The sequence below is a fragment of the Theropithecus gelada genome, chromosome X (assembly GCF_003255815.1).
Source record: "Theropithecus gelada isolate Dixy chromosome X, Tgel_1.0, whole genome shotgun sequence".
Classification (NCBI taxonomy): domain Eukaryota; kingdom Metazoa; phylum Chordata; class Mammalia; order Primates; family Cercopithecidae; genus Theropithecus; species Theropithecus gelada.
Window position 1 is genome coordinate 95,208,239 of NC_037689.1, and position 22,955 is coordinate 95,231,193.

The following is a 22,955-nucleotide window of genomic DNA, read 5'->3' on the forward strand; positions in this document are numbered from 1 at the left end:
GTGAACTTGATCCTGCCATTATGATATTAACTGGTTATTTTGCTCGTTAGTTGATGCAGTTTCTTCCTAGCCTCGATGGTCTTTACATTTTGGCATGTTTTTGCAATGGCTGGTACCGGTTGTTCCTTTCCATGTTGAGTGCTTCCTTCAGGGTCTCTTGTAAGGCAGGCCTAGTGGTGACAAAATCTCTAAGCATTTGCTTATCTGTAAAGGATTTTATTTCTCCTTCACTTATGAAACTTAGTTTGGCTGGATATGAAATTCTGGGTTTAAAATTCTTTTCTTTAAGAATGTTGAATATTGGCCCCCACTCTCTTCTGGCTTGTAGAGTTTCTGCCGAGAGATCTGCTGTTAGTCTGATGGGCTTCCCTTTGTGGGTAACCCGACCTTTCTCTCTGGCTGCCCTTAAGATTTTTTCCTTCATTTCAACTTTGGTGAATCTGGCAATTATGTGTCTTGGAGTTGCTCTTCTCGAGGAGTATCTTTGTGGCGTTCTCTGTATTTCCTGGATTTGAATGTTGGCCTGCCCTACTAGGTTGGGGAAGTTCTCCTGGATGATATCCTGAAGAGTGTTTTCCAACTTGGTTCCATTTTCCCCCTCACTTTCAGGCACCCCAATCAGACGGAGATTTGGTCTTTTTACATAATCCCATACTTCTTGCAGGCTTTGTTCATTTCTTTTTCTTCTTTTTTCTTTTGGTTTCTCTTCTCGCTTCATTTCATTCATTTGATCCTCAATCGCTGATACTCTTTCTTCCAGTTGATCGAGTCGGTTACTGAAGCTTGTGCATTTGTCATGTATTTCTCGTGTCATGGTTTTCATCTCTTTCATTTCGTTTATGACCTTCTCTGCATTAATTACTCTAGCCGTCAATTCTTCCACTTTTTTTTCAAGATTTTTAGTTTCTTCGCGCTGGGTACGTAATTCCTCCTTTAGCTCTGAGAAATTTGATGGACTGAAGCCTTCTTCTCTCATCTCGTCAAAGTCATTCTCCGTCCAGCTTTGATCCGTTGCTGGCGATGAGCTGCGCTCCTTTGCCGGGGGAGATGTGCTCTTATTTTTTGAATTTCCAGCTTTTCTGCCCTGCTTTTTCCCCATCTTTGTGGTTTTATCTGCCTCTGGTCTTTGATGATGGTGATGTACTGATGGGGTTTTGGTGTAGGTGTCCTTCCTGTTTGATAGATTTCCTTCTATCAGTCAGGACCCTCAGCTGTAGGTCTGTTGGAGATTGCTTGAGGTCCACTCCAGACCCTGTTTGCCTGGGTATCAGCAGCAGAGGCTGCAGAAGATAGAATATTTCTGAATAGCGAGTGTACCTGTCTGATTCTTGCTTTGGAAGCTTCCTCTCAGGGGTGTACTCCACCCTGTGAGGTGTGGGGTGTCAGACTGCCCCTAGTGGGGGATGTCTCCCAGTTAGGCTACTCAGGGGTCAGGGACCCACTTGAGCAGGGAGTCTGTCCCTTCTCAGATCTCAACCTCCGTGTTGGGAGATCCACTGCTCTCTTCAAAGCTGTCAGACAGAGTCGTTTGCGTCTGCAGAGCTTTCTGCTGCTTTTTTGTTGTTGTTGTTGTTGTTGTGTAGCTGTGCCCTGTCCCCAGAGGTGGAGTCTACAGAGACAGGCAGGTTTCCTTGAGCTGCTGTGAGCTCCACCCAGTTGGAGCTTCCCAGCAGCTTTGTTTACCTACTTAAGCCTCAGCAATGGCGGGCGCCCCTCCCCCAGCCTCGCTGCTGCCTTGCCGGTAGATCACAGACTGCTGTGCTAGCAATGAGGGAGGCTCCGTGGGCGTGGGACCCTCCCGGCCAGGTGTGGGATATGATCTCCTGGTGTGCCTGTTTGCTTAAAGCGCAATATTGGGGTGGGAGTTACCCGATTTTCCAGGTGTTGTGTGTCTCAGTTCCCCTGGCTAGGAAAAGGGATTCCCTTCCCCCTTGCGCTTCCCAGGTGAGGCGATGCCTCGCCCTGCTTCAGCTCTCGCTGGTCGGGCTGCAGCAGCTGACCAGCACCGATTGTCCGGCACTCCCCAGTGAGATGAACCCAGTACCTCAGTTGAAAATGCAGAAATCACCGGTCTTCTGTGTCGCTGGCGCTGGGAGTTGGAGACGGGAGCTGTTCCTATTCGGCCATCTTGCTCCGCCCCTCCCTATCTTTCTTTTCTCAGAATTCTTCTAGTGTTTTTATCACCTTCAACAGTATGTACTGCTGTGGTTTCTGAACTAAAGAAAATTACTCCTGAAAGATAAAATTGAAACCAGTTGGAATCCAAATGGAAAACAGGGACAGTCTACTCTTGATGTTTCCCATTGAGCTCAGCCAGCAACAAACAAATTGAGAGACTCAGTAATATTTTTATGTGCATAGAATAAGAGAACTGTATTATATGAAATACAAAAGTCTGATTTATGTGTGTGTGTGTTTGTTTGTTTTTACAGAACTTGGTTTTTGTTTTATTATAAACCAGTATATCCCAAGTGAAACATTACCGAACACTGTAGCTGCTTATGAGCTCTCGTTCAGCCCCAATAAGGATGGATGGTAGAAACTAATTTTTTAATTTTATTAAAGTTGGGCTGTGTTTTCAGTCATTTTACATGAAAACGTATATGAGACTATATGGGGAATAAAATAAAGGACAGTGACAGTTTTTTTATGAGATAATTGATCCCTGTAGGATTGACACATTCAGAAACCATGAGGAGTATAAATGTGTTTGATTATGTGTATCGTACTTGAAAAACAGAATGTCAACAATTATAGCAAGGAGCTTGTAGATCCTAATTTGCAGGGGGAATGTTGAACATTTTCTCATGTTTGCAAAAGTGGAAGCAAGTATAAATTGACCTCAGTTGCAGAAGGAAGGGGATAAGGAATCAGACATTTATTGAGCATCTTGTTATGTCAGGGGTTTGGAAACTGTGATCTGCAGGCCAAATCTAGCTGACCACCTATTTTTGTAAACAAGATGTTATTGGAACACTTCCATCCTTATTTGTTTACTTACTGTTTCTGGCTGCCTTCACAATACAATAGCAGAGTTGACTTGTTGCAACAAAGATGGTATAACCTGCAAAGCCTAAAATATTCACTGTCTAGCCTTATATAGAAAAAGTTCGCTGACCTTCTTTATGTTACTGGAGCTTTTACATGTATGTGCCATTTCTTTCTCACAACATTCCTGTGAAGCAGGTGTCATCAGCACATGGTATAAATAATCTAAATTTCCTATACTTCAAACCTGATGAATACATTTTTAATACCCACATTTTCAAAGTTCTGAATCCCTACTTACATGGTATCTAAAATTTGCCTCAACTGCTTTTCAAAGACTCTCCTGGTTGATTCTGGGAGTCTCTGGGGATGGAGGTGATCAGAAACTAATCAGCTCATGTTCTTTGGCTTTGGATTCTTCCTCTCGCCTATGGCTCCTGTGAGCATATGGCTCCACTCTATACAACCATTTTTTTTTTTTCATCTGGCAACTCCTCTGAGTCCTTGGATTCCTGACATAATCTCCAACCCTCTCACTTCAGTTCTTTGTATATACGTTATATGGTTAGACTAGGTAAGTATGGAACACATGCCCCACCCCCCTCAACACCATTGTTCCATCTCTAGTCTCTAGTCTTTATCTTCCCCTGCAACCATAAAAAGTTGATAACACCCAGCACCTCCTGCAGCAATCACCAACCATCAAATTCAGAATTATATTTCGGGCGAATAAGGATACCAAGCCACGTATAGAAAAAAACCACAGCTTTGAGTTAATATTCAGTAAAACACAGCAAAGCACTTTGATTAGGCCACAAGGAAGAACTCTATAAGAAATATTAAAGTGCGGGTTATACTCAGCATCTCCATGGAAATTTTTTTATCTCAAATTATTTAGTAATAATATGTAGGAGGCAACTGTGAGTCTCCTAGTCTGAAAAGTCCTACATCATCAACTTGAGATTATGGCTACAAATATTTCAGGGTGTTACTTTGTTGAGTCTTACTCAGCAAGGTTAATGTATTTTGCATCAAACTGAATTGTGTGCAGGATCTGCACCAAGCTGAGATGGACCATATCAAATCAGAAAAGCCTGGGTGTGATGAATGCCCAGACTGTATTCTCAACAAGTATTGTCCTATTGGCCTAGTGATACTGGTTTTTGTAGCATCGTAATTCCTACAGATATGCCTTTCTTCATACGTTGTCTGATGCACTTAGCTCTTGGAGTTGATTGCTGGACTCACTGATTCGTGACATGAATTCTGACATTTAAAATAACAGGAAGTTCTTTGAATAAATGAGATAACCAGAAAAATGTCAGTTCATACTTACAAAGCCAGAGACAACCAGTGGGTAAAGTGACTGACTTGAGCTTGAATAAGGTAATTCATATAGGTTAAAGGTTAACAGGAAAGCACCTTGACAACCTCATTTGTCAAGTATAGTCATGTACCACAAAACAACGTTTTGATCAACAATGGACCACTTATATGATGATGATTCCATAAGATTATAATGGAGCTGAAAAATCCCAATTGCCTAGTGACATGTAGCCGTTGTAACATTGTAGTGCAATGCATAACTCACATATTGGTGGTGATGTTGTTGCAAATATACTGTGCTGCCAGTAATATATAAGTATAGCACATACAATTATGTACAGTACATAATACTTGATAATAATAAACAACCATATTACTGGTTTATGTATTTACTATATTTTTCATTGTTATTTTAGAGTGTACTCTTGTTTTAAAAAAAAAAATAGTTAACAGTAAAATAGCCTCAGGTAGGTCTTTCACATGGTATTCCGGAAAAAGTCATTGTTATCATAGGAGGTGACAGCTCCATGTGTGTTATTGCCCCTTGAAGACCTTCCACTGGGACAAGATGTATATGTGGATGACAGTGATATTGATGATCTTGACCCTGTACAGGCCTAGGCTAACATGTGTGTGTCTTAGTTTTTAACAAAAAGATTTAAGAAGTAAAAAATTTTAAACAGTTTAAACAGGAAAATGCTTACAGAATAAGGATATGGAGAAAATATTTTTGTACAGCTGTGCAATGTGTTTGTATTTTAAATCTGATTACAAAAGAGTCAAAAGTTAAAAAAAACCACAAAGTTTATAATTACTATAAGCTACGTTTAAGTTATTATTGGAGAAAGAAAATTTTTGTGAATTTGGTGTAGCCTATATGTACAGCCTATGTCTACAGTGGTGTACAGTAATGTCTTAGGCCTTCACATTCATTCACCACTTACTGACTGACTCACCCAGAGCACTGTCCAGTTCTGTAAGCTACCTTCATGCTAAGTGCCCTATACGGGTAAACCATTTTTTATCTTTTGTATCGTAATTTTACTGTACCATTTCTATTTTAAATATGTTTAGATATACAAATACCATTTTGTTACAATTGCCTACAATATTCAGTACAGTAATACGCTGTACAGGTTTGTAGCCTAGGAGCGATAGGCTACAAACCTGTGAGGTAGGCTATACCATGTAGGTTTGTGTAGGTGAACCCTATAATGTTCGCATAATGACAAAATCATCTAAAGAAGAACTCGGAATGTATCCACATCATTAAACAAAATATAACTGGACTACTTTGAGGTAAAAACCATACTTCAGTTTTGGTATTTAAGTTACCACTTCAGACAAGGGAAATTCTTCCCTAAAACCTCTAAGACAACTTTATTTGTCCTTCCTAAAATATACATTATCTGCTGAGCTATTGCGGCCCATTTGAAAATACACAACATTAGCTATGCTAGCTGTTAAACATAATGTTCTGGTGACATTTAGCAGTGTTCAGTAATTGGCTTAATGAACAGGTGTGCAAGTATATTAGTTATGCAGATGTTAATTTGCAGTAACATGTGCTTCCTGATTTGGGGTGTTCTTGTATAAACTACAACCAGTAAGATTTGTTCCTTAATTAGGAAATCACTACAAAGTATGTGTGTGTTATCCCTACCATTAGAACCGTTAGTCTTGTTTAATGTGCTCTGAACTTCAGAAACACTCTTGGTAATGCCATTCCTATTGCTTCAGGTACTACGCAGGTGTCAGAATGAAATCTACCTTTCTGTAGGATGCCTTGGTTCGTGTGCAGCTGTAGGCAACATGGAGAGGGGAAGCTTCACAGCTGTAATATGTAGCATGTGTGAGGAAACAGAAATGGAATCTCTTCCTGCCTATTGCATCAGCTTTCCCTCCCAAGGTTTAGCAAACACATGTGTTATTCCTCACAAAATAGACTCAATAACAATTGAACACAAAATTGTGGTTCCTTACAAATTGATTCATCTTTACCAGCATTCTTGATTATTCTTTTCCATATTGTTTGTAATTCCTGTCTACACTTGGCCCTTGGGATTTCCAAGGTTAACAGCTTGTAAACTATAAAAATGGATGGGAATATTTGTGTAATTTATTCATATGAATTTTATTTTTATGTCAAAAAATGGGAAATTACAAAGGCTAATGTAGCAAACGCCCATCTACCAGCTACCCAAAATGAACAGATGTTAACATTTAGTCATATTTAATCCAGATCTTTGCTTTTAAGGAAATAAAACGTTAGAGTTAAAATGGAAGTTTCCAAGGTTCTACCTATTCCAGCATCAGATTCCTCCTCTTAGGCAACCACTGTCATTAGCTGGCTAATATCTAGCCTATGTTTTTATAATTTTGCTACATATATACTCATCTATCAACAATACACAAGATTAGTCTCTGTTTTAATTTAGATGAATGTTATACTGCATGTACCATTTTACATAACTTTAATTTTTCCACTCAGCATTGTATTTGGCATCAATCCTTGTTGAAATCTATAGCTGCAGTACAATCACTGTAAATGCTGTGTGGTATTACATTGTATTAATATACCACAATTTATCCATTTCATAACCCCTGGGCACATGGGCTGTTTATAACTTTTCTACTGTTATAAACACTGTTGCAGTGAACATTTTTGTCTCCTTGACCATTTGACCTACAAGCAGAAATGTTGGGCTGTATTTATGACAAGCATACCTTCAAATATATCAGATGTTGATACATGTGTTTTTTAAGTCATTGCTGAATATTTACTGTCAACCGTTGGCATAATCAAATTCTTCTTTGTATCTTCATCAATACTTGGTATTGGGAGACTTAAACATTTTTTCAGTTTGATGACTGTTAATGGTATTTCTTCGGTTATTTTCATTTGCATTTCCCTGATCACTGGTGAAGTTTAGCATGTTTTCATTACTAGCTATATCACCTTGGACATATGATTAAATTTGTCCTTGATTTCCTCATTTGTAAAATGACACTGGTTAGTACCTATCATATAAAGTGGTATAAAAATTAATGCCAGATACAGAGCAGATATGTAATAAAACTTTGATTTCGGTGGTGCTTGTGAAGATTGTATTGGTGGTTACCAGTAGTAAAACTACTACTACTGCTGTGATTTTTGTTTTTTAATACTCTCATCTGTTGTGTATTAGATATGTATTTATCTATTGATCTCATCTTCCTTGACCTTTTTTGCCATCAGGTTCACGTGATATTTCTGGAAACGCATACGGATGATTCAGAATAGAGTAGAAAATAACAAAAAAAAAATCATTAAACCTATCACACGCAAAAATCAGAGTACATTTCCCCTACCTTTCGTTGCCATTCTTGCACTTATTTTAATGTTATCAAGTCATTAATTGAAATTAAAATATTGTATATTTCAACCAATATGTTAAAAAATTATTTCCATGTAGCTGGAATCACCTCTGGAATTATATCCACATGGATAAAATATGTGTTTAAGTATATATGGATCACAGTTCTTATATTTGTATGTTATATGTAAAAGAATAGTTGGCATTTACTTCTTAAATATACAAATATGTATGCGTGAAGTTACATAAATGTTCACTGTGTTTGTTGATACTACTATTATTAGCTTTATTTACTGTGGCTTTGTATATAGTGTACTTTTTTGTTTATTTGTTTTCCTGAGACAAAGTTTCTCTCTTGTTGCCCAGGCTGGAATGCAGTGGCGCAATCTTGGCACACTGCGACCTCCGCCTCCTAAGTTCCAGTGATTCTCCTGTCTCAGCCTCCTGAGCAGCTGGGATTACAGGCACATGCTATCATGCCCGGCTAATTTCACCATGTTGGCCAGGCTGGTCTCGAATTCCTGACCTCAGGTGATCTGCCTGCCTCAGCCTCCCAAAGTGCTGGGATTATAGGCGTGAGCCACTGCACCCGGCCTATATGTAGTGTACTTAATAGGAAGGGACATCCTTTTAATTCTCCTCATATTTCTTATAATATGATACAACACATAATGTGATGCTGATTTCAAAGATAAGATGTTCCCTAATATAGAACTATGCTTGCAATAAGAAAATGAGAATTCACTGAGTAATATGCATGTATTCATCTAAGCTATATTTTTATGGATAAAGAAAATTATAAATGTTAGGTACCTTTTGGGGATACTTCCATAATTACTGGTTTACATATGACCATGCAGTATGAGTAGATATTTATGTGTTGTGTACCATTGTATGCTCATGCTAGGCTAATTCATAGTAGGTGTTCAAGAAATATTTGGTAGATTAATGAATGTGATTCTGACTATAGAAATCAGTCTTTCTCACTGAAATTTTAAGATAGTTATACAAATTTTGTTATGATTCATGGTTAGTTATCACTATGTAAATCATCTAATGTTACCTATTTAAAATATTTTAATACTTGCTACAAATTATAACATCTTGTCACATGTTCCGTGTATCCACTGGGATAGCAGAAATTAATAGGAGATTCCTGAACATTGCCTATATTAGATTGGGGAAAGCATATAACCATGTTTACTTTATTTATGCTGATGAGCATTTCGCAGTTGTAAAAGAATACATTTATAGTACAATTGCTTGTAAAAATCCATGTATTAAAGGAAATATAATAATACTCAGTGGGCATTTTATCTTAGATAATGAGTATCTTGATATTAACATATCTTTAATAATAATATACATGTCTTTATTATTAGGATTATCTTCCTACAGACTGTATTTTTTAATGTTTCATTATTATTCTATTAGCAGTGCCAATTTACACACTCAAATTAATTCAATCTATTGGATTCAAACCCATTTGCAAAATGTTTTTTCATTTGTATGGGGAAGGTCACGTTTCACTGTAGGCCTCATTATGAACCTGAGGACCATAGGGCAATTGATGATAAAATCAATTCAGGAAGTTTTTATATCGAAACTTAAAAAAACTTTTTAGTTTCATCCAAGTAACTTCAAATAATTATAGAATTGCTAGTTATTTAATGTTTTGTAACCACTAGAAACATACAGAATAAAAGTATACTAGGATAAGTGACATTTTGAGGTCACTATGAAAGCAGGCAATTTTTAACATATGATGTGTTGAACACTATTGGGATATTTGATGTCTCATTGCTGTTCTTTGAATTCTCTGTTTATCTAAGCCTGTGGTCATGCTCCCTAAGGAATGCTTTTAAAAACAAGAAGGCCAAAGGCAATAATAGCCACTGGTCTGTAATTATTTATCATGGCAAAAATATGATTAGTTTTGAAAGCCTGTCTAGTTAGAGAACTGCTTTAAACTTGTTTTTCTCTTGTGATTCTCAAAAAAGCAGTGCCCACTCATGGAATTCTTATCACTTTTCGAACCCAGGATTTAAGCCAAGTTGTATAACACAAGGAAAATATGTTGGGATTCAAGAAAGAAAACTGTGAACTCTAGATATTTAGGGCATCTAATCTTAGTTTTAAACAATTTGTTCGTTTGAAAAGGGGAGAGGCTAGACCATATTTTAATTAAAAAATGCAAAGATATAAAGTCATTAAATGAGCATTATCTATTCCTGGGTTAGTCAGGATCCTGTTAGTTTGCAGAAGCATCTTTATAGGTCCTTCATAGCACAGCATGTTTTTCCTATATGTACTTGGCTAATTAGTCTCCCATAGTGAATTTTAAAGCATATTGAGAGATTAGGAAAATTTTCTTGACTATTTCCTTGACTGGGTTCAAATTAGTGAATGATTCTAGAAGTAATTTCAATATGATTCAGATACTTCACATTTTATAGACAAAGGGAAAGGCTATTGGACTGTCATTTTCTTGTGTACAGTTGTCTTAAGCTGGAACTGACTTGACAATTAGAATAAATCAAAATGTTGATGATTGCATATGAAAGACTCTATGCTCCTAGAAAGACCCTTTGAAGAATATTTGAGATATGTTTTAATATATTTTAAAACATATTTAGAAATATATACAGATAAATATAAACGTAAAATATGTTCTTTTAATATATTTTAAGATAAATATATTAAAAGTCACTTTTCTTCCAGTAGTAGCAATAACTATTGTGTTGAATCCACATGGCAAAGATCGTAATTTTAAAGTGTTAATTATTATCCATTCTCCTTAGACTGCACATAACTTTAGGTTGGCCAGTCTGGTAAAATTTAGCACTGTTAGGACTTTAGTTATTCAGGTAATTTATTTTATTAATATCTGCTATTTCTGTAGTATGCTCATTTAATTTTTCTGTATTTTGTATTATTAAAACAAAGGAAGTCTTTACGGACTTCCAATATTTTGATGAATTCTATAGAATGTTGCAAAAGTTTCCAATATGGTAACATCTATAAACATATTGCCTTAGTAAAAGTGTACTGTGGTTTTATGTTGCTTTTTCTCTAAAAAAGAAAATCGATAATGCATTTGTGGTCTTTTTAACAAAGATTAGATGAATTAAAATAATATCATTATTGCCTCAAAATGAAGTTATCTTTTTAACATTGATAAAGCAGCAGCATGATTATGGTCATATATGAACCAGTGATGTAATTTAGCAGCACGAATTTGGGAGCAAGGACTTAACACTCTATTTGACTGAAAAAGTATTGGCTTTATTTTTCTCATATTTTCTGATGGCCCCGTTACTTACAACCCTGTTTTTATATTGGAAAAGGTAAACTGCCAACACCTGAGTACAATGGTAGCTATACAATTTCTATACAGGAGGGGTTTGGGGATTTAACTTAACGCTTTATTTTCATAGCAGACAGCCACATTGTTTTTTGAGCTGGCCTACTTGGGGAGTTGGCTGATGGAGGTTATGGAAGGCTAAAGCCACTCCTTGGCACTGCTACTCCTTACCGTTTCCGTGCTTTAAACTGTTTTGAGTTATACTGTTACCTTCTGAAGAAAGCAAAGTAAATCTTCTGTTCTAAGGAAGCAAATAGTATTTTTCAAATAGCGAGGGATACAAAGCTAACTTACGCAAAAGATCACATTGCTGAGTCTATTTAATTACATGTATGCAAATGGTGCTACTGTTGTACAAATTGCAAATGGTTCATAGCTATTCTTCAAAACAGTCTCAGCAGGAATATTTATATGGCAACCTGTTTAGCAGTTAAACTTACCTTAGGTGCTTTAAAGCAATTTCACTGAATTAAAGAAATGTTTAAATTTTAGCATATTTTAAGAGAAATGCATGTCTTCCTTTTCCCTCAATTAGCTCAGATTAGCGAGGTTGTACTATATATTTAATTCCAGTACTGCTGTAGGTACCTGGTAAAGGAGTAATTAATGTTGTACATTAGGTAAGAAGGAGCAATTGATTTTTGGTTCTATTTGGCTTATCTTTTCTGCTTAAGTGCTGATATTTAATTTGTAGTGAAAACTCTAAAACAGCTCTGTATTTTTATGTTTATCCTGTTCCTTGAACTAATGAAATAAACACATTTATTGATTTCAGAATGAGCTTTATTAATGTAGTTAATATACCTTACTAATGTTATTCCGTGTACTTGGATTAGTACCATTATTGTTTATGAATCAACATTTTTTCTTTCAGTTCAAAAGAATGCAGAAGCATTAGAAGAAAAGAAGACTGGGCCTACAAAGAAGAAAGTGAAAGAACTGAGAATTTTGGATCCCAAAACAGCTCAGAATCTGTGTATGTAATATTTTCTTCATATAATTGGTATAGGTAGTGGTGAAAGGGGTGGGAGCTGTTTAATGTATTTCATCAAAGTTGTAACCTTTTTAAACAGGCATATTTAGCATCTTCTGGAAACAAAATTCTGTGTAAACATGATTTGGTTGCCTTTTTGTCACTTAGCCGCCATGGAGAAAATTCTAATTCAGCCTCCGTCAGACTAGATGAAACTTGTGAATAGTAAAGATTTGGAAAGTAATGATAATAATACACTGTTAGAGGACATAGTGAAACATAAGGCAGAACTGATAAAAAGTGATTTTTTTTTTCCTTCTGTCTAGACCTGGGATTGATAGTTTTAGAGTATTCACTAGTTACATTGGGCAAATCCTTCTACTGCTATTCCTTTATGTCTGAAGTAATTGTGATGTGAGCTACTTAAATTGTTAACCTTAACTGCATTTAAAAACTGGTTTGTGAACCTTTAAGCCTTTAACAAACCGGTCAGCCATTAAGTATACTTTTGTTAAAGCAGATGGACAGTTAAACCCATCTTCATTTATGTAAGCCTTTAAGTTTTAGCATACTTTTCCCTCTGTCTTGAATTCAGAATTTTTGTTCTGTCACTACAGTAGACTGTGTTTAGATTTTGCTGATACTAAAACACTATGCATCAGAAATTTCCACACATTGAGCATTTCTAATTGCACAAAGTAATACCATGGGAGTTTATTTTGTTAAAGAATGTGGTATAGGGAATCATTACAATAAACAACACATCATTCTCATGTCAGTAGAAATGTTGCTATCAGAAAAGCAGTTTACCAGTAGCTGTTGTGAATGTGTAAATGTACTTATTTGATAGTACATTTTCAAAGTTGATGTTCAGTACTTTTCTTTAAAACACAGTCCCAGCTACTCGGGAGGCTGAGGCAGGAGAATGGCGTGAACCCGGGAGGCGGAGCTTGCAGTGAGCCGAGATCGCGCCACTGCACTCCAGCCTGGGCGACTAAGCGAGACTCTGTCTCAAAAAAAAAAAAAAAAAAAAAAAAAACACAGTATGATCTCAATTGCTGGTTGATTTCTGTCAACATTATTCTTTTAGATTGTGGAGATCTCATTTGGTCTTATGTATAAGGTAATCATTTGCCTATAGAGTAAGGATTTTGTTTTCTTTTCGTATGGCTGAAGGCATATAGACCTTTTCATGAAAAAAAAAAAAAAATTCTTAGAAATGTTCAAGTTCTGGGTGCCAGGCATGGTGGCTCATGCCTACAATCCCAGCACTTTGGGAGGCCAAGGCAGGTGGATCACCTGAGGTCAGGAATTTGAGACCAGCCTGGACAACATGGTGAAACCCTGCCTCTACTAAAAATGCAAAATTAGCCTGGTGTGGTGGCACATGCCTGTAATCCCAGCTACTTGGGAGGCTGAGGCACGAGAATCACTTGAACCTGGGAGGCAAAGTTTGCAGTGAGCAGAGATCGCACCATTGCACTACAGGCTGGGCAACAAGAAAGAAACTCTGTCTCAAAAAAAGAGAGAGAAAAAAAAAAAAAAAAAGAAACGTTCAGGTTCTGGTGATAAGAACACATCTGTGTTCTTTAAAAAATATGTTTAATGGAACATGTTGTTGCAAGTACCTTCTGAATAATCCTTAGCTATTCTAGGTTTAATTTGCTGAATTATTCTAATCTGATATGATAGATTTCCACTTAAGAAAAAGTTGGCAGGGGAAATTGTGAGTCAGTATATAAAGTAAGCAATAGTATACCACAGGAATATAAGCAGGAATGCAAAGCACACTGATGATTTAGGCCCTTTAATTTTTTTCTTATGTGGGAGAATTGCGGAGTAGATGGATATAATTTTTTATTTGGTTATTTTATTGTCTTTCCTGAGAAATACTGTGTTGGATGCATCTGACAATCTCCACACTAAATTCTTCATTAAATAAAAAGGTTAACTTGAAATAAAATCTCTTAAGTTTTCATGGGTCATTTTGTGTATCATCCTAATCTAAAAGGCATAAGCATATAGTCATTAGTAGGAATTTTATTTTGTGTGTAAATATGCACTAACTATAAACATTACAGCCCGAGAAAATAGGCCATTTTGTCTAAATGGATAGAGTGAGTAGTCCATCGAATGGAACAACTGTTGTTTGTTCATAATTCTGTAAATTAGTATTAGTGACAAGTTTCGTATTTTGAGTCTATGAAATGAAAATCAGGCATTTATTAGGACTTTAACATGTTGATGCTGTTCTACTTTTACTAAAATCAAATTTTATTTTAGCCATCTTTCTGGGATCATATCGCATGCCATATGAAGAGATAAGAAACATTATTCTGGAGGTTAATGAAGACCTGCTGAGTGAGGCTTTAATTCAGGTAACTTGGATATTTTCCTTCTGAAATTCATTTTCACAGATTTTTTTGGACTATTCTCTTCTCAATGGAGTTGTAAGAAAATTCTCTTCTATATTTAGATTTTTAAAAAGACATTGAGTAGTTTAATAAAATCAGGAATATCTAGCTGTGTTGCTAGTAAGAGGACTCAGTATAGAAAATCTAGGTTCTAATTCTGTTTCTGCCACTTATAAGCTATATATCCTTTTCAGTATAAGCATATGCATATATAGACATATCATTGTCCATTATTCACTGTACATACAATTACATGTACTTCATCACCAAAATGGCTCCATTAAGTATATATTGTTCTTAAAATTTTATGGGTGAAAAAGCTGAGGGGTCAAGAGGTTAAACAGCTTTCTGAAAATTAGTGGGTATTTAACATACCCATTGTTAAGCTGAGTAACTTTTACCCAACTCTGTTTGGGTACATAACATGTATTGCTGATTATGTCCAGCACTGTCTGTACTTTTGATTTCATTGAATCCTACAATAATCCTATGAGATAAGCACTATTATTCTCATTTTACAAATAAGGAAACTGAGGTTTAGAGAGATTGCCCAATTTCACAAAGCTTCTAAGTGGTGTAAGTGGCAAAGTACCAGAGCTGGGATTCAAAACAATGTCTATCTTGACTCTAAAGCCGTTATATTATTCTGCCTTCCATGAACAAACTGTTGAATCTTTCTAAACCTCTATTTTCTCATTTGAAATTACAGGGTCATTGTGAGGATCTAACCAAATAAAGTGCTTTGTATAATAAAGGACTATACGGATCTAACACATTATTTGAATTCTTAGTATGTCTGGCCCTGTCTGGTTTAATTTTTGAAAGGAGTAACTGTAGAGATTTTTGTGGAAGCATATAGTCATTGTAGTTTTTTCTTTTTTTCTTTATTTTGTTGTTTTTTGTTTTTGAGCCATGCAGTTGGTTTTGAGTTTTAGAATGCATCACATAGGGCCGGACGTGGTGACTCACGTCTGTAATCCTAACACTGTGGGAGGCTGAGGCAGGCAGATCACGAGGTCAGGAGATCGAGGCCATCCTGGCCAACATGGTGAAGCCCTGTCTCTACTCAAAATATAGAGAAATTAGCTGAGTGTGGTGGTACACGCCTGTAATCCCAGCTACTCAGGAGGCTGAGGCAGGAGAATCACTTGAACCTGGGAGGTGGAGAATGCACTGGGCCAAGATCGTGCCACTGCACTCCTGCCTGGTGACAGAGCAAGATTCTGTCTCAAAACAAAACAAAACAAAACAAAAACATCAAATAGTTAAATAGCTTATTCTATAACTTTAACAGTTTTGCCACATTCCCTGCAAACTCTGTAAATCTCAGAGAACCTGCATACATAATTTGAGCAAGTGATGTCTCTGTGGAAATCTCCTCTATTTTGGATTGTAGGCTTACATTAAAGTTTACCTCATGTATATGTCTTAAATCTAGGCATGATTTTTTAAAATAGGACTAAGGTTTAATAAGATGACCTATGTCATCTCTTTCTTGCTTTTAGACCTCCATTCCTTTTTCTAAGCCTTTATCTCTTTATCTTTTTCACGCATCTGTACATGTTACCCATATCCTGCTTTACCCACCAATTTCATGGCTTCTGTTTGCTGAGGACTTTTTAAAAGCCAACTTGCTTTCCTTCTCAGTGCCAGATACTTTAAAGTTTCTTCTCAATCCTTACCCTTTTTCATCAAAACCCATTTTCTTAGTTTTGCTTGTGGGAAGAAAACAGTTTAACATGTAGTATAATATACATAATTGGAATTGTGCTACTTGGGTACGGGTATAGGGCCTAAGTGGTGAGTAACTCAGCCACGTTTTTAAGGTTAGTATTGCTTTTATCTAGACAAATAAAATGGCTGAGTATCTTCTGGTAAAGAGGATGCATGCACCTGGGTAGAAATAATTACATGATTTTCTAGTTCCCAAGAGAGATGGCTTCCCTCTGTCAGGAGAAAAGACTATAATCAGTAGCACCTTTTTCTCCCCCCAATTCCAGAACATTTGTTTCAGTGATGGAAAAGTAACATCAATTTGCCATTCATATGAGCTGTTTACCATTTATGTCTAATTACCATGTAGCACATCGATAATGCATGGCATTAAATGTGTATCATCAGATTAACTTTGTTGTAAGTTCTATTTGATTACAGTGCTAAACTCCATCCATGCATAATTATAGTTTTTTGCTCATGTAGCATAGTTGTCTCCTCATAGCAACAAAAACAAACAGCAATTAGTGATACGTCACTTCCCAGAGACTTGAATTAACAGTAGTAGTATTTTCTCTTCCAGTATGGGTCAATAGGCTCTTGCTGGGCAGACAACTAATAGAATTTAGTTATTTGGCAGGATAATTGTCTTACTTAAAAAAAAATCAGAAAAACTTTTATTTAATCAGCAAGATCCAGCACCAAGTTGAAGATGATTAATAAACATCAATTTTCATTTTATTTCAAAATATCTAAATTTAAGCTAGAAAATGAGTTCTCTATGTGGGAAAAATTGAAATGACCTAAAATACTTGCAGTAGCACGTAGAAACATTTAAAAGTACACCATATCCTGAGATTGTCGAGGAGTTTTTAATGTATGTAATTATGAGTTACTGTCAAATAATGTGTACTAAATTTTTGTGACTTTTAGAATCTTTATTCTAGCCTACAAAATTTGTTTCAGTATAATTTAATTTGATCTACTGAGAGAAAAATCTAAGACCAATCAGTCAGTGCTTTTTAGGATATCAGTGGTAAAACAAATATGTATATAGAGCATTGACAGAGTAATGAAATGAGCGGTTTGAAAAAAGTGGTGCATGTGTGAAGGGAAAAATAAAATTATGTTCTATTTGAGGTCATTAGTGCATGCAAATGATTCTAGGTAGGGAGTTTATACTTATATTCTTAAGGAATATGTGAAAAAAAAGATGATCAGCATACAAGATAGTATATTATTGCTGCAGAATAATTTGTCAAGATCTGATAAAGCATGGGTTAGTAACCTGGAGTTCAAAGCCCTCTTTGGGGACCCATGGAGAGAATTCAGGGGGTCCTAAACTTGTATGTGAAGAATATTACATCTTTATTTTCATTAGCTCCTAATTAATATTTAGCATATTATTTAAGAGTGTAGGCAACAGACCAAAGTAGTATTAACAGTACCTCTAACTTTTTCACTAATAGAAATAATAAATATTTTCATATCACATTACAGTTGTGGCAGATATCTTGAAATACTGTTACAGTCATTAATACTTCAAAATTACAGTACTTATTAGAGCTGTGACTAGAGATTATTTTTAATGCTGTAATCAAGCACTTCTATCATTATATCACTATTTTGGTAAATATGTTGATAACTATTTAAATGTAATTGGTATTTTATGTAGTCCTATTTATTTTATTTTATCCTGATATAGAGGTTCACAGAAGGTGAACTGTGGGTTAGGGTGGGCTGTGGTTAAGGTGGTCTTCCTGGAAGAAGTGTTCTAGACTTTGAAACACTAGTAGGATTCAGTTAGAGAGGGCTAGGATAAGAGAATGGTGGCCAAAGGCTTGAGGTATATAAAGGATAATGTCTTTATTTTTCTGGTATAGATAAGAGGTCATATAGGGTAGCAATGAGAAAGAGCATATAAAATATTAGTAACTTGGTGGTGGTCATATTGTAGAGGCACACAGATAGCAAGTTGGTGACTCACAGGTGCTCACGCTCTCTACCTCTCACTTTCTCTCACCTATGTTTTATTTGGCCTTTCTAGTGCCTAATTAGTGAAATTTTAATATCACACACTCTCCAGTTTGCCACAGATCCCACCACTCCCTATTGCATTTTACTTACTCTGACTCATTCCTAACCCCTGTATACACCAGAAGTTTTGATCCCTGGTAGACAACATGAATGCTGAGCTATTGAGTTTGGTCATGGTCAAATTGTGTGCTTAGGAAAGGTACTCTTAGCTGCAGTATGTCAGATGGCTTGATGTAAAGAGACTTGACATAGGGAGATCATTGCAGTTTCAAGCATAAGGGACATCATTGCAGTTTCCAGTGTAAGGTGTAATAAAGCCCTGACTATTTCAGAAGCAGGACAAAAGGGAATTTGGATAAATAAGAAATTTTTAAAGAATGATTAATTGAAAAATCCTGGTAGTAGAGATAATGGTTGTAGCCCTGACACCGAGAGGCAAATCAGGTAGGGGAGAAAATACTTTCAGGGCAAAAGAGAAAAATTTTACAAATAACATTACATTGGAAAATGTACTGGAGGTCAGAATAGAGGCTGAGACTGAAAATAAGAATTTTTGGAGTCATTTGCAAAGAAGTGACTGTTGGAGTATCAGGACCAATGAAGTTCTTAAGTTTCCTCATGAAAAATGTAACAAATGGAAAGTTAAGGACTGCATATCTGGGGACCGTACAAGTCAAGGGGATGGGAGGTATTAGAGAAATCAGAGCAAAAGGAGTCAGCATATCAGAGAGAAGGCCAGGATGCTATAGTGTATCATCAAAGCCAACACAAGAGGCTTTTAAAGAGTGATGAATAAGAGAAGGAGATTGGGAAAAGAGATATTTCCTTCATTATGTCAGCTTATAATGACTTATTTAGTTTAAATAGTTATTTTTCTATAGTTTTTTTCTTGAAACAGTCTGCACCTCATACCAGACACCTGTATTCCTTAAGCAAATGTTCTGTTTATTTGTGGTATTTTGGTCTCTGTCTCCCTTATAAGGGACATCTGCATTCCTACTGGGCATGCAACTGTCTGGTGTCCTATCTATTGTTCTTCTTCCGCTTGCATTGTTTGTTTGTTTGTTTTTTGACATTTCCTTCCTTCCTTTCTTCCTTCTCTCCCTCCCTCCTTCCTTCCTCTCTTCCTGCTACTTTCTCTTACATTCTTTTATTCCCTTCTTCCCTCATTCCCTTCTTCCCTCCCTTCCTTCCTCATTTCCTCCCTCCCTTCCTCCCTCCCTTCTTTTCTTCCTTCCTAAGTAAATTCTTTCTTTGATGAAAGACCTTAATTTTACTTAGTAATACCCAAGGTGAAATAAAACTCCCGGATGCCTCCATACCTGGAAACTACAGAAATACCTCCATAGATGTTTCTCTACAATGCATACATGGGAATATGCCAGCTTGCTTCTACCCCCCACAACCTCCCTCCCTTGCCCCACCAATAGTTTCTACATATATTGGCTGTTTTACTTTTCTGACGCCCATTTGAGTAACCAGCACTGTACTCAGTGTGTGGTGTTTATAGATTGCCACATGATTATGTTTTCCCAAATGTGATTTTTTTATCTCAAAACAGATTATATGATCTATATAACTTATTATTGGGTACCAACAGAATAATCAGAATGACACGAAGATCATCCAGTCCATTCCGCTGATTCCAGGCAATGCTACACCTAAGTCATCAAAGATAGATGGGTATCTATTGATTCTGCAGGGAAAAAAGATTCTTCAACTTCCCTCAATTAACCAGTTCTAGAGTATAATTATTCTTACAGTCAGGAAGTTCATGCATGTGTAATAGTAGAGCTCGTTTTTGTCTCCTCAATCCATCTTTGTAATCATTGATCTACTTACGTGGCTATCGACCATCTGTATTTTATGCAGGCTTGTGAGTCTGCATGTGTGCATTCACTTTACAAGGGCTGATGACTTTAGAAGACTACAAGTATATCAATTAAGGCTATAATGGCATTAGTATTGTAGAATTTGAAAACATTTTTCTCTTAAATAACAACTTGTATTCACCATGTTCATTTTCACAAGTCTTTAGGGAAAATGAAGCAGTAGCAATGACAGTAACAATCATAAAACATTTCTTTCTTTCTTATCATCACGGTGGAATAATTATGGCATGCTTTTGCGGTCTGAAAATTCTTTTTATCTATGAGCTGCTCTTCTTTCGCACCTTTTGCTTTTAAATAGTTAGGTGATTTTTTTAAAAAATTGTTTGTTTGTTGTTTTTTTCTTTTACTGAAGTTTCCTTTGACCCTTGTTTGCTACTTTCAGTCTATTGTTATAATTACACATATTCCAAGCAAATGTTTTGGCTGCTTATTTTTATTCTATGTCTATTATTGATTAATGCCAGTATTTCATTTGTCACTATCACCAGTTGTGTTGTTGTTCACAGAGAAAGAAAAGGTAGCTTTAAACAATTAATTTTTTCTTGTACTAATTGGGTTGTGCAAAATGTTTTTAAAATATAAAAGAGTGAGCCTATGGCCATGCGTGGTGGCTCACACCTGTAATTCCAGCACTTTGGGAGGCCAAGTCAGGTGGATCACATGAGGTCAAGGAGTTTGAGACCAGCCTGGCCAACATGGTGAAACCCTGTCTCTACTAATAATACAAAAATTACCTAGGCATGGTGGTGCACGCCTGTAATCCCAGCTACTTAGGAGGCTGAGGCAGAAGAATCGCTTGAACCCAGTAGGCAGAGGTTGCAGTGAGCCGAGATCGTGCCATTACACTCCAGCCTGGGCAACAAGAGTGAAACTCCATCTCCAAAAAAAAAAAAAAAGAAAGAAAAAAATTGAGCCTATTTACATTTTGAGCAAAACGTAAGTCTTACTAACAGTTCAGTAAGGTGCGACCTCAGAAATCATATTTTATGCTGCCTTCTTTATGGTAGAACTTCATTAAAATTTTGGTTCTTTCATACTATAGATCCATTGGGTCTATTGAAATGAGATGATGGTCAGGGTAGAACAGGAATTTCCTCATAAGTGTAAAACTTGGGGCTGCGCGCAGTGGCTCGTGCTTGTAATTCCAGCACTTTGGGAGGCCAAGGAGGGAATATCACTTGAGGTCAGGAGTTTGAAACCAGCCTGAGCAACATAATGAAACCCTGACTCTACTGAAAAAAAAATACAAAAATTAGTCCGGCGTAGGAATGAGTGCCTATAGTCCCAGCTACTCAGGAGGCTGAGGCAGGAGAATTGCTTGAACCTGGGGGGTGGAGATTGCAGTGAGCCGAAATCATGCCACTTCATTCCAGCCTGGGCGACACAGCGAGACTCCATCTCAAAAACAAACAAACAAAAACAAGTGTAAAACTTGGTAGGTGGCCTCTTTTTCCTTATATAAACTTCCAAAATCTGAACTGGGATATGAAAAGCAAGGTTATACCATAACCCCTACTCTAAGTACTAGCTGTGAGGCTACTGCTAGACAAAAAGCATTAGACACTTAGCCTAAGAGATTCAGGGGACAGGGAGTCAAGGCTGTAATGTCCTTGATGGAATTATCAAAGTGATAGAGAATAATCATGATTTCCTCCCCCAGCTAGCTCCCTATTCAATTTTTGTAGCATACAAATTTGTTTTAAGTCCAAAGCTTATTGACTACTCATGTATTTAACAAATTATACACATTTGTAATTGATCGTATCTATAAAACTACTTTCTCTTATGTACTAAAGAGATAATCAAAACCTTTCCTTCCATACATAAGGAATAAATCTTTACCTTCTTTTTGCAAGGTTCTATTATAATTCTAGATATCCTCCTATGTAAAATAGAAATGTACCTAGTTATTAAATCTTTTAAAGAGTTGGGATAGTTATAGTATAATCTAACATAATATAATATAAAATTTAACATGCTATGGCACACTTTAACATAGTATAATAATGGGTATAACATAAGGGTATTTTAACTAATCTCTTTAAAATATTTTAGGGACGCAGGAAGGAATACACAAGGGAAATTTAACTCTTTTAATTTCTTAAACTCAGTGGTAGACACGTAGATTCTTTGTCTTTGTATCCATCTTCGTGTCTTAAATATTACACAAAGAATAAATTTAAAAGTATTTAGCAAGTGCTGAAAGCATATGCTTAAATCAGGTTTCCTCAACTTTGGCACTATTGGTGTTTCGGGCCCATTTTCTCTCTCCCTCTTTTTTTATTTTTGACTGCTGTCCTGTACATTATAGGATGTTTAGCAGTATCTGTGGCTCTATCCACTGGATGCCAGTGGCAGCTCCACCTCCAGTTGTGACAACCCAAAATGCCTCTAGACTTTGAAAAATCCCCTCTGGCGTGCAAAATTTTCCCTGGCTGAGAACCATTGTCTTAAGAATTACTTTTATTTCTGAAGTATATGTAGTAGTTTCAGAATGTAATACGCTCCCTGTCATTTGCTGTTATTTTCTATGTTTATTATGAACTTCATGACAGGTTTTGGACATTTAATTAGTATAGGTCCAAACAAAACGATACCGTACATTTAAAAATTCTATATCCCAGGAATGGGAAGTACTCATCTTAAGGCAGAGTGCATTCCCATTACATTGCAGATACCCCTAGTCAAGCGTTGCTTAAAGTACAGGTCATAATTATTTTCTAGCTGTGGATACAGGCAATCATATCAGTGTGAATTGGCTTTTTTTTCCCCCTTTACCACATAGTATTTACATGTATAGTTTAATAGTGCTGAGCAATTCACTTTACACCATTTTTAAAAACTTATTTATTTTTGTTTTGTTTTTTAAATATGTCTTTTAGATAAATCAAA

The 22,955-nt window shown here is 36.3% G+C and overlaps 1 protein-coding gene across 5 annotated transcripts in view; it reads left to right on the plus strand.

Moving 5' to 3' along the window:
- Nucleotides 1–22,955, plus strand: part of DIAPH2 (diaphanous related formin 2) — a 931,860-nt gene that overhangs the window by 384,306 nt on the left and 524,599 nt on the right. For all 5 annotated transcript variants that reach the window (XM_025372654.1, XM_025372652.1, XM_025372653.1 and 2 more), the window contains 2 exons: nucleotides 11,909–12,010; nucleotides 14,291–14,385. In XM_025372654.1, the coding sequence (XP_025228439.1) occupies nucleotides 11,909–12,010; nucleotides 14,291–14,385 (197 nt within the window). The remainder of the gene's footprint in view (nucleotides 1–11,908; nucleotides 12,011–14,290; nucleotides 14,386–22,955) is intronic.